The 12,318-nt window shown below is 38.9% G+C and overlaps 2 protein-coding genes across 2 annotated transcripts in view; one reads left to right on the forward strand and one right to left on the reverse strand.

Annotated features, from left to right (window-relative positions):
- EIF2AK4 (eukaryotic translation initiation factor 2 alpha kinase 4) overlaps positions 1-6,953 on the forward strand; it is a 103,702-nt gene extending 96,749 nt beyond the window's left edge. Inside the window, exons 34-39 of the mRNA XM_011355148.2 lie at positions 1,977-2,035; positions 2,962-3,059; positions 4,314-4,382; positions 4,891-4,935; positions 6,072-6,190; positions 6,731-6,953. Coding sequence (XP_011353450.1) covers positions 1,977-2,035; positions 2,962-3,059; positions 4,314-4,382; positions 4,891-4,935; positions 6,072-6,190; positions 6,731-6,788 — 448 coding nt within the window. The 3' untranslated portion in view covers positions 6,789-6,953. The remainder of the gene's footprint in view (positions 1-1,976; positions 2,036-2,961; positions 3,060-4,313; positions 4,383-4,890; positions 4,936-6,071; positions 6,191-6,730) is intronic.
- A 432-nt stretch (positions 6,954-7,385) lies between these two features.
- On the reverse strand, positions 7,386-10,581 carry SRP14 (signal recognition particle 14). The gene is made up of 5 exons (XM_011354899.2): positions 10,471-10,581; positions 10,252-10,324; positions 9,613-9,725; positions 8,257-8,289; positions 7,386-7,766 (listed from the first exon to the last, which is right to left on the reverse strand). Exons 1-5 carry the CDS (start codon positions 10,492-10,494, stop codon positions 7,677-7,679), a joined length of 333 nt encoding a protein of 110 aa, XP_011353201.1. The 5' UTR covers positions 10,495-10,581; the 3' UTR covers positions 7,386-7,676.
- Positions 10,582-12,318: the final 1,737 nt, after the last annotated feature.

Genomic DNA, 12,318 nt, shown 5'->3' on the forward strand with positions numbered 1-12,318 from the left:
CTCTCTGGATGGGAATTTAATACAGTAAGTAAAAGCCTTAAAACTAAAAGTAAGAAAAAAATTGACCCAGCAATTTCAGGAATTTATAGTAAAAATTATTCCTGCAGGATATATACAAAGATATCTATCAAGGCGTTGTTTGTACTGGCAGTTCTGAAACTTTTTGGTCTCAGAATCCCTTTATACCCTTAAAAATTATTTGAGGATCCTTAAGAGTTTGTTTATGTAGGTTATATCTATTAATTCCTGCTAGAAATTAAAATGTAAACATTTTTAAATAATCATTTATTTTAAAATAACCTAAATATTCTTAATTGGAAATAACTATTTTCCAAAACAAATTTAATAAGAGCAGCATTGTTTCACATTTTCCAGATACTGTTAATGCATTGTTTTCTATCTTTTTAATCTTCTTAATGCCTTAACAGAAGAAACTAGATTGTCATATCTGCTCTGTATTCAGTCCATTGTGCTTTCACACATCATGTAATCTTTAGAAAATTCCATTACACATTTGTGAGAAGATGAGAATAAAAAAGATAATTAACATCTTAGAATTATTGTGAAAATAATTGTGAGCTTGAAGATCCCCTGGGAAAGGATCTCAGGGACCTCCAGGGGTCCCTGGACCACAATTTGAGAATCTCTTACTTTATTATAACATCACAATATTCATTGGTAGTTTGAATTATGGTAAATACAGTGAAATGCTCTGCAGCCTTTAAAAATGATTCTAGTAAAGCTGAGTTTATTGACATGGAAGGATGACCACAAATAGGATGTATGATATGATCCCAATTTTCTCAACCAAAATACAGAGCTCATACACAAAAAAATGTCTGAAGTAATGTACCACATTTTTAATTGTAGTTATTTCTGGTTAGTGGGATTACAAGGGGTCTTAATTTTCTTTAAGCTGTTCTCTGTTTTTGTAACTCATATATATGCTCATAAACAGAAAATACAATACTCAACTTTTTTTGGCCTATATCAGTGTTCTCAACAAGCATCATTTTTGCCCTCCAAGGGACATTTACCAATGTTCGCAGACATTTTTGGTTGTTAACTAGTGGAGGTGCTACTGGTATCTAGTAAAGACCAGGGATCCCGCTAAACATCCTACAGTGCACAGGACTGACTCCTTCCCTCCCCCCAACAAAGAACTGTCTGATCCAAAATGTCAGTAATGCCAAGACTGACAAATCCTAGCATATATAAAAATAACATTTTTGCTTTCTTCCCCCTCCCTGCTCCATTCCTTCCCCTCTGGACCCAGCTTGCATAATTCACCATCAGGCTTTTTCTGAGGGAGTATGTTTTCGTAGTCACCAGTTATTAGGATTACAGATCCCAATCAAAGAGGTTTAAAAGAAAACACAAGAAATCAACTAATAGAGAGTTCAGGTGAATATTATCAAGACACTTAAAAGGCCAGATGGGCTCTACTTTTAGCAGCAAAAGGTTCAAAATCTTTCCTCTATATAAATGATTATTTCCATTTTCCAAGGATAGAGTGCTGCTGTCTCTTAAAGTATATAAATTAATTCAGTTTTTGAAAGAATCTCCTTTTTTACTAAATGTTCTCCTGTGGGTAATCGCCAGGGTTGCTGCTATAATGAAGGTGGGACCTGCCATTGCTGTTTCCTTGTATTGTGAGGGTACCGGAAAGAACACCCATTATATTTCATCGAAGCTGGCTTCTTATGTTAGCCAGGAATTCAAACCCAGCTGAATAAATCAGAATGTTGTCTTAGGCATTTGTTAATTTGAAATGATATCCTTTATAATTTTTACTTGCTCTTGACTAAAAGCATAATTAAGTACAAATTTTTTGTTTTTGTTTTCCTTCTCTAATAACCAGTATTTGTTAAATATTTTTATATTTAAAAAATGGTTCACTCTAAGTATAGCTCACTGTAAGTAACTGTTGCTTTTGCCTTATTGACTGTTTTCTAATTGTCTTTGCTTGTTTTTAGAGAAGCTTCTGATAATCTTGCAGTACAGAATCTGAAGGGGTCATTTTCTAATGCTTCAGGTATAATTACTAATTATAATAGAAACATAATGCTTTTATGTGTTTGTGTTTGCTCTAATCACTTATGACTGTGGCTAACTCTTTGCTACATCAAAAAAATATATTTTTAAGGTAGCATATATACAACTAATTGTATCCAAATGGAATTTATCCCTATATTTTGAAACCCATATCCTAGAATATAATAAATCAACTAGGCATTTGGTGACTCTTCTGATCCTGGTATGTCTCTGTCTTACTGTCTTATTTTTTACAAGTGCTTTAATCTTACTTTGACTTAGTTTATTGTATAGTTTAGATGTAGATAATTTTCCTGGAAATTTTCCCTATACAGAAGATGGAAAAAAAGTATTTGAAGTCCCTTGGAGAAAGACACTCTATACATTCTGTTTTCATGAAATCCAGGAGAGAACAGCAGTGATAGTTATAGTTTTATCACATTTATCTTACAGAAAAAGAAATGTCCCAATTAAGTACACAAAAAGACATCTTTGGCTTTTAAGAGAATTGGGTCTTTTGGGTTTATTTCTGTTAGCATTGACTGCCACCATCAGATTTCAAATATTTGGAGGAATTTAAGGAAGTAAGTTTGAGAGATACTGATTTTTTTTCTTAGGTTCATGAGGTTTTGGTGACTCATATTGCCTCCTTCTGTCTTGTTACCTCCCACTCCCACCTGAAGAAAGAAGGCTGGTGGGGTGGTCTTGACAGAAGCATCAAAACTGCCTGGTATTGGAGTTCTAGGCTCTTCCTGGGGCATGTGCAGGCAGTTGCAGAGAGAGAGAAGAGAAAACAAGGCCCAGACACAATCTAGCCCATAGAATCACACCAGGGGGGGTTCTATTAATAATTCCCCCCCACCTCGGTGGTCTATTACAGAACATAGGACCAGATAAGGCCATGAATTCTGAAACTCTTTGTTTCAGGTCTGTTTGAAATCCATGGAGCAGCAGTTGTTCCCACTGTGAGTGTGATAGCCCCGGAGAAGCTGTCAGCCAGCACAAGGCGGCGGTATGAAACTCAGGTACAAGTCAGAGTTTCCATGGCTTTCTGATGGGAGCTACAAAGAAAGAAGAAAGCAGGAGACAAAAATAAAGTTTCCTGGAAATATTTTCTTGCCACTTCCCTAACTTGACAGCTTTCGAAGTTCCATCAACACAAAACATCTCTCTGGTGCCAGGATTCTGCCCCAGCTGTCCTCCAAAGAAGAGTCAGTGTGGACTGTGGGCACCTAGAAGCAGCTGTTGTCAGAATTACTGGATCTAAACAAAAAAAAAATTCTGACCTGGCTCTAATGGCAGGTGGGGTTTGTCTTTGTCATAAATAACAAAGCAGAAGAGATCCATCCCAAGACTTGAGGCAGGTTTCTCATTGCATACATGTTTTTGGTATCTGCTATATGCCTGATTCTGTGCTGCCATGTGAAATATAAAAGACATAGGACATGGCCCCAATCCTCAAAAAATTAATAACCTTAGAAGCATATGCATTTTATAGTTGGAGGACAGTCAGTGAAAATAAGTCATGGAATGCTAAATTAAATATATTTAATGTGTGTTAGAGTATATTACAGACATATGGGAGAGACAGAGGTCAGTGTTTGCTTCATGGAGGTGATCCCTGAAGGACTGAAATCGGCAGGGAAGAAGAGGTTAGGGTATTCCAAATGGGAGGGACAGTAGGAACGGCGATATGGACAGTGCTAACGAGCACAGTCTGTACACTGGCCTCACTTGGGAAGAGGGTGTTAGGGAGCAATCATTTTTTAGAAATGTAAATAGACTGAAGGATGAAAAATCAGGTTACCTCATTTTTGTAAGACCTCCTGGCTGTTTCTTAGGATGTTGGGTGGTAATTCATTTTCCACATCTTTATACTGCTTTCAACACCTACCATATTTCAGTTCCATGTTCTCATTGCTGTCACCTTCCCCTTTTGCCAAATTGAGCTTAATATAATCTTTCTGCTTCTACGTGCACTGTTTCACTGCACTGAGTTTTTCACTAGATATCATTTCAAAATTATAAAGAAATAAGCAACCAGTTGGATTATGAAACAAATTATAAAAATAGGCTGTAAAATCTCACTTCTCCTGAAATCATAATAGACTACATACTCATCTTTCCAAGGTGGATTAAGAGCAAGTTCTAGGATAATATTTGAGATCCCTTGTAGGCCTCGGTTTGTCACCTGATTGCTTCCTGGAATAGGACATACAATGGCAAGAAAGATGGCTTGGTTTGACAGGTTCTGAATTCTGACATGTTTTCTTTTTTAGGTACAAACTCGACTTCAGACCTCCCTTGCCAACTTACATCAGAAAAGCAGTGAAATTGAAATTTTGGCTGTAAGTTGCTTTCTTTTGAAACGTTTTGAGGATTGCTTCTGTCTATGCTGTCAAAATAGTTTCTTCAGAGGTCAGGGTGCTCAACATCAGCCATATTGGGCTTCAAGCCTATTATCACTGATGTGAACCACATGTAATCTAAATCTGTGAAAAACTGGGGAGAATTGAAGGTTTTGCTTGTTTCTCCTTTCTTCCTTGAAAGATGAGGGAGTAAAAATGAAAATCATTTTTCTAAATATTTCAGGCCTTTGCCTCACTAAGCCTATATACTGAGTACAGGTGGCAGTGTCCAGCCTCTGGCATGTAACTTGTGAGGACCGGGTATTAGTTCACCAGTGCTTAGATCTTATTGCTGCATGGTTCATTAAGTCGACTTTATAGCACCGTAGCATCCCAGACTCTGCTAGCACTATTCATGTTGCTCCAGCCACAGTGACACCATCGTCACAAGTCAATATGTGCTACCTGGGGTTCTCTGATAATGACGTACATTTCTGTATACTGACAGGTGGATTTACCCAAAGAAACAATCTTACAGTTTTTATCATTAGAGGTAAGCAAGATAACTCTTCTGCATTGTTTTCAAAATCCCAAAGCTTTGCTGTTAATTTGCCAAAAGAAAATTGAAAATGGCATTATTTTCTTAGTCATATCAAATGTTTTTTCTGGCAGTTCCAGGAATTTGGTAGCATTGTTCCTTTTATGTGACATATATTAATTAGTAAATCAGATTTTGAAAGAATCATACTTTTCTAGTGATGTTCTTTTAAATTTCAGATTAACAAATACCTAGTGCTTTTACTGAGTGTCAGGCTCTGGCAGGCCTTGTTCTAAGCATTTTACAAATATTAACTCATTTAATAACCCTGAGAGAGAGGTATCATTAGTATCCCCATTTTACAGATAAACAGAAGCATTTTATGGAGAACAGAAGTAGAGAGATTAAATATTTTACTTGAGGTCACCTAACTAGTAAGTAGCAGAGCTGGGATTTAAACCTAGGCAGACTAATGGAATGTATGTTCTTAACCACTATACATACTCTTCTGCCTTGAACGAACCTTCATTCCAACTAAGGAAGCTAATTTTTAGAAGCAGAACTATATGAAAGATCTTTTTGTAAAAATTTAGGTCCTTATAAGAACTTTTTAAAATTAAAGCATTAAACCTTTGCCATTAAGACTGCTCAATTATAATCATGGCTCTAGGTGATTTTTGCAACATGTCATATCAAATACTTTGTAACTAAACACAGATTGGTCACAGATTAGATGAAAAATGAACTTTGCCCCAGAACTAACATTTCATACTACATTTTTTGTGGTCTTGTAAATAAGCATGTACCACTATACCAGCAATGTATTGCCTTATGATCCATTTAAATGGATGCACATCAGAGGCGGTTATCTCCGACACAAAGTTAACAGTAGGCAGAAATAACTCGTCTAACGTCACATTGGCACACGGGCTGCAGCATCGTTATCAGGATCTAGTAAGGTGTCTGTTGTAAAGAAAATTGATGCTTCAAAGGAGCATGCTTGGCAGTTTCCCCACCAGTTCTATCTCCCTATAATGATTTCTTCAGTATACCTAAGGGAGGCATTGCACTGGCATTTCATTAGTGACCCAGAAAAAGCCAGTTAATAAACCCTAGTACCTGTTGTGAAGTCTTATCTATTTTTTTCCTAGTGGGATGCTGATGAACAGGCATTTAACACAACAGTGAAGCAGCTGCTGTCACGCCTGCCAAAGCAAAGATACCTCAAATTAGTCTGCGATGAAATTTATAACATCAAAGTAGAAAAAAAGTAAGTTATCCTGTTAGCATCACAAATTTCAGCATGGGTTAAAATTCAAGGAGGGGTTTTAAAGTGACATGTTTTGTCTTGTTGAGGTTTGATGGTTGATAAGCTATTACAACTGCAACTGGTAACCAGTAAATCTTGCTCAGGACTGTGAATCAGTCACAATATTGTCAATAACACAACACAGAGGTCCCAGAAGTAGCTATCCCAGCTATAATTTTAATCATCCAGTTAACCCCTAGAAATGTTTAAATGATAGCTGTGACTTTGCTTTATGTCCTCATGCCAGACGCCAGTTGTTCATGTTACCTTCCACTTAAAAGGCAACGATAAAGCCTGTGAAGCAAATGGTGGTCTCCTTGTGTACAACCTTATACTGTAGCCCCTTGCCACTCACAGCTTCTATAAAATTTGTATAATGTTTTAGGGCCCAGCCTTCCATCTTATTTTCGATTAAACAAAACTACAGTTGTGTTCTAAAAATAATTTATTTACCTGTTCTTTACCCATTGGATTGACCTTGCCTTTTCCTTTCTTTTGCAGGGTGTCCGTGCTATTCCTATATAGCTACAGAGATGATTACTACAGAATCTTATTTTAATCCTAAAGAACAGTCATTACACTGTTCAGACAGGAATGTATACTATAAAATATTGTACAGTCATTGTAATTTTAAATTACATTCTAAGCAGCTGTCCTAAAAGTTGAGCTGTTTTTATATGTAATATATTATAAATTTATCTTTTTGAATAAATGCTTTCAGATATCTGCTGCTTTTTAATTGCAAATTTAGTAACATTAAAGGTTTTGTGGAGCTAGAACAAGAAAAAGCCTTGTTCCTCCCCTCAGCCCTAATGACTAAACACATGAAAATGTCCAAATTGAAGGGCATAAAGAAATCAAATATCATTAACTTGTAATCTTTATTCTTGAATTTGTAATATGCTCATTCTAAGGTATTTAAGCAAACAGTACTCATTCAAGTTTGCTAAAGGAACTATGATGACAAAATTATATAGCCAGTTGGGAAGACTACCCATGAACTAACACAACTTTTTATAAAATTGTCAAGTTTCAACTCCAGTAACCTAGAAAACAAGACTAAAACCTATTCACAATCACATCATTCTAGAATTAGTAGTTATTGCCAGAAACTATTACTATAGGGTAGGAAAAGGAATAAATAAGAGATGGCCAGTGCTGATAAATAGACAGGTTTAATGATACATTGCTCTTTAACAACATATGACTACAGAGACAAACTAGAATCCAGGAATATACAACTATGCAACACAGACCAATTAGCCAGATCTAAGATAAAATGGCTTCTTACAACTACCCTGTAAACATCACAGCACTTCTTCCATCCAAAATGACCCTAATCTCACAAGAAACAGCTATTGTAGGGGAACAAGAAACCTAGCTCTGTGATCGAAAGGAAAAACAGCAATTAGTAGTTAGTTGCTGAAAGCAAGGAATCTGGTGCCCTTCACTGTGCTGCTTTGGTCTTCTTACTCTTGCTCTTTTTGTCCCTCTTCTTCAGTCCATCCATGTTGGCTCTCAATAGGTTTGAATAAGCCTAAAAGACAGAGCATGACCTTAGAGGGAAGGGATGTGAATTGGTGGAGCAGCTGCCCCATTTCCATAATGGATTTAATGTAGCCAAAATCAGAAAGCCTATCTGATAAAGCATATAATACAGTGGGATACTTGTATTTTAAGGAAATGGTGTGAGAGGAAAACACTCTCATATTCTAACAGCTTCTGCAACATCCACAGTAAACTGCACTTTATTTTAAGCAAAAAGGGAAAACTGCAGGCAACTTCTTGCTCAACTATACTATAAGTAGAGCATATCTGAGACCTAAGACAAAATCTAGCTTTAAAAAAAACTAAAAAGGAATGCAGTATCAGTGTTGAAAATAAAACGTATAGCCTGGTAGCTTTTACTCATAAACCATTGGTAAAACATAGGAGAGAAGTGAATCTAAATTTCAATGTTAACCCAGTGTTCAACATTATGCTGACTCTTGTTCTGAAAGGGAATATAGAGAACAGTAAAAACTCACCATCTGAAACTTATTCACTTCTTTGGAGCTCACCTAGAAAAGAAAAAAGGTCACCCCTATTATCCATATAGGAATCCCCTGCCTCACCCCAGATGATAAAAGCCTTCAGAAGACAACATCCTAATTTTTAAAATATTTCTTTCCAACTTCCGGGTCATGATACACTAAAGGCTATTTTTCTACTTCACCCTCCTCTGCCTGAGGAACAAGCAAAGTAGCTCTGGACTTTTTTCCACATGAGAACTGTACCAAGATGGGAAAGAGGCAGAGGTGACCTCCTAAAGAAACTGTGCTTCTCACCTCTGTTGAAATCTCTTACACGAATGGCACTGACTTTTCCCCCATTAGTTCTGAGAGATGTCAAAGGACTAAGTATTAATTTTTTGTGCAAGATACATTTAAACGATTTCCTCCTCATCTTACTTTAAACCTACCTTCCATCAATTCAGGTCTATTTAAGCAAGATGCACGCTACCACAACGAGAAATTCCACCTCTGAAAATTCCTTAGGTTTTTGTATTTCATGATACCCAATTTTATTTTTTAAAACCACATAAACATTACTGTTAAAGTACTCTCAAGATAACTGGTAATGGGAGACATCAACTCATTAGTATCTATACTCTGGTGAATATCCTAAGCTGATACTGGGGGACAATCTGGTCCTGCCCCAGCAGAATAAAGTACAGGCATACCTCAGAGATACTGCAGGTACTGTTTAGGACCACCGCAGTAAAATGAGTATAAAACAAGTCATAATTTTTTTGCTGGTGGAGGGTCTTGCCTTCAATTTGTAAAAAACAACATCTGCAATAAAGTAAAGCTCAATAAAACAAGGTATGCCTGTATTCATTTGGAATCCAGGGAGTCTTCTTGTTTTGCCACTCTCCACCTTGAGAGGGAACACTAAAGCTTTTGACTAAATTTATACTCTCTCTAGTACCAGGCATAACATAGCAACATTCTTGCTACATGAACCTCAAAGATAAAGGAATAATCACCTTAAAAGCATCATCTGGGACCAGAAACTGTTCACTGAAGGTACAGCGCAGTAAGTAAAAGGATTAAGTAATCACATACTTATGCCAACTGCTCCTTACAGGGTTATTATGAGTAAGGACCAATTTGCTCATTTCCACAAAAATCTCAGAACAAATGTTTGACTTCTACTTTCATTTCAATTGTGCCCCTGAGTTTTCTACTACTAAGGTGATAATAGAAGGCCCTGATCCCAAAACAACTAGGGAGCTACAAAATTACTAGCCTTTACTTAAAACCTGGTTCGAATATGCCCCATCCTCAGTTATGTTTTAAGTCTTTAAACTCCAAAATTGTAGTGCTAGGAATTCAACTCACCACAGTGCTGATCTTCTTTTTCCCATCAGTAGCTCTTAACAGACACTTGTTGTCTGAGGGCTCAAAGCCCTCCACGGACCCTTTCCTAGGGACAGGTTTAGTTCTACCATCATCTGCATGAAAAATACATCTTGGTGAACACAGCCACAGACGTTAACAAGCAGTTATAAGTTAAAAAGTTAAGTAGGGAAGGGCTATGAAGCTCTACTCCACTAGCACTGCTCTACTTCCGTTAACTGCCTCTGCCATAATCGACGGTTTGGCCAAACCTTGGGAAACTACCTGCTACTTCCACGACGAGAATACTGTAATATCTGAACAGATTAAATCCCACTAATAGTGGGATGTGAGATCCGTGACCAAAAAAAAAAAAGGGAGAGACAGCCCTGACATGCTGGGACCCACTGTAAATGGAAACGGCTTAAGTAGCTAAGTGTTGGGAGCTGCACCAGCAACAACCTCTAATATCCTCCAGTCCCTCAGCCCTGAATGTGCCTAGTACAAAGGTGGAGTAAAGTAAGGGAGGGCGAGGATGCGCCGCAGACTCCGTTCATGGCTCCTAGACACTGGACACCCAGGCCGGGGTATAGCTCAGTCTCCCAGCTTCCTTCCGGCCTTGCCGTATAGACAGCTGCTTACACTTCTTCAAGGTGATGAAGACGCTGCCCGACAACCGGCACTTCTGAAAGAGCCTAGTCAGCTCCGTCAGGAACTGGAACACACAAAAAAATCCAGCCCCATTAAGCAGCCCCAAGGCCGCGCCGCGTCAAGTCCCAGTTCCGCCCGCAGAAGGACAGAGAGGTCCCGAGCTAAACCCCAAACCGCATCTGTCCCTTGGCCGACCAACTCTGACTATACCTGCTCGCTCTCGAGCAGCACCATCCCGGTTCCGCTCGATCCGCTCGATCCGCTCGATCCGCTCGGTCAGCATAAGATCCAAGCAATTGGAGCCGGAAGTTCCGCCCAAGCTGGGCGGGACTTCCGCTATCAGGTTTCAACTCTATTCCACCAATCCCTGCCTCTACCCTCTCTCCGCCCCGTCTCTGGGACGCCCCCTCCTGTCCCGGGGGAGGAACGACCCCGTGGATTTTGGGGCTGTCAGAGATTTCACCGAGGAGAAATCCTGTACCCCCAGTGAGGGGACGAGGGAGCGCGAAAGAAAGATTTGATAAATACCTAGAGTTGTGTATATTCAGCTGTATGTTGGGCAAGTTATCTAACAGTAAGGTACCTCAGTTTCCTCATCATTAAAGTGAGGAGCATAATGGTATCCACTTCACAATGTGGTTGTGAAGAGTAAATGAATTTCTCTTAAATACCAAGAACAGTGCCTGGCACATAGAAAGTTATCGATAAGCATTAGCTGTTGTTTTCATTATTATTGTCATTATTACTATAAATTCCTATGACAGTCTTCTGAACTCTCCCTCTTCTCTGACCAAGCTGGGTGACCCTTAAGGGCCTCTAGCAAGAGGGACAGGAACCCGGTCTTAGTTTTACCTCTGGATTCAGTCATATCTGTGTTGGAGGCCATGCTATGCCAGTAGCCAACTTGAACCCTAGGCCGTCTGTAAAATCAAGCATTCGTCATGCAATGCGTTTTTACTGAGAGGGTCTTAGCCTGTGCCAGGCACTGCTGTAGTGGAAGTTGGAGATCAGCACAAGACAAGACAAGACAAGACAAGACAAGACATGTTCCTGGTTTCCTAGAACTTGCGTTAAAGGAGTAGGGAGGGAATAAACAATAAAACTAGTAAGAAGTGTAGCTTCAGACAATGAGTGCTGTGAGGACAACTAAACAGAATGATACAAATGAGCAACAAGGGAACCACTTTAGGTTGAGGTCAGAGAAATCTCTGAGGAGAAGGACAGAGCTGAAAGCTAATGGGAATAGCCAGCCATTCAGAGATCTGGGGACAAAACTCTTTCAGACAACAAAGAATGGCTAGAAAAAAAAGGCCCCAAAAGAAAAACAAGTTGTCCTGTTTCAACAAGGCTGGAGGTGGTGGGGGAGTGGAGAAGGCATATGGAAGGAGGAGTGAAGGAATAGGGGAGCTTGGAGAGGTAGCTGGTAATCAGCTCATTTAGGGCCTATGGCCTGGTAAACTTGGATTTTGTTCCAGATGAAAAGGGAAACTTCTTCTTTAAACAGGACAGTGACTATCTAATTTTCATTTTTGAAAGATCTCCCTGTCTGTGGTATGGAGAATGCACTGTAGAGAGACAAGGTAGGAGATGGGGAGACCAATTAGAGGACTATAGATTCTTATTGCTGTCGAAACAAATTATCACAAACTTAGTTACTTAAAACAGCATGAATTTACTCTTTAACAGAGCTGGAAGCCAGATATCTAAAATCACTGTGTCTGCAGGGCTGCATTCCATCTGGAAACTTCATAGGAAAATCTGTTTACTTGCCCTTCTAGAAGCCACCTGCCTTCCTTAGCTTGTGACTCCTTCCTCACATCATTACAACCTCTTGGTTCCATTGTCACATCCGCTGCTGACTCTGATCCTCCTGCCTCTCTCTTATAAGGACCTTATGGTTATATTGGGCCCACCTGGATAATCCAAAATAACCTCCCCATCTAAAAATCCTTAATTTAATCACATCTGCAAAGTCCTTTAAACCAGTGGTCCCCAACCTTTTTGGCACCAAGGACTGGCACTCCTATTAGAATCTAATGCCTGATGATCTGAGGTGGA

Source organism: Pteropus vampyrus, unplaced genomic scaffold (assembly GCF_000151845.1).
Source record: "Pteropus vampyrus isolate Shadow unplaced genomic scaffold, Pvam_2.0 Scaffold19, whole genome shotgun sequence".
Taxonomy (NCBI): domain Eukaryota; kingdom Metazoa; phylum Chordata; class Mammalia; order Chiroptera; family Pteropodidae; genus Pteropus; species Pteropus vampyrus.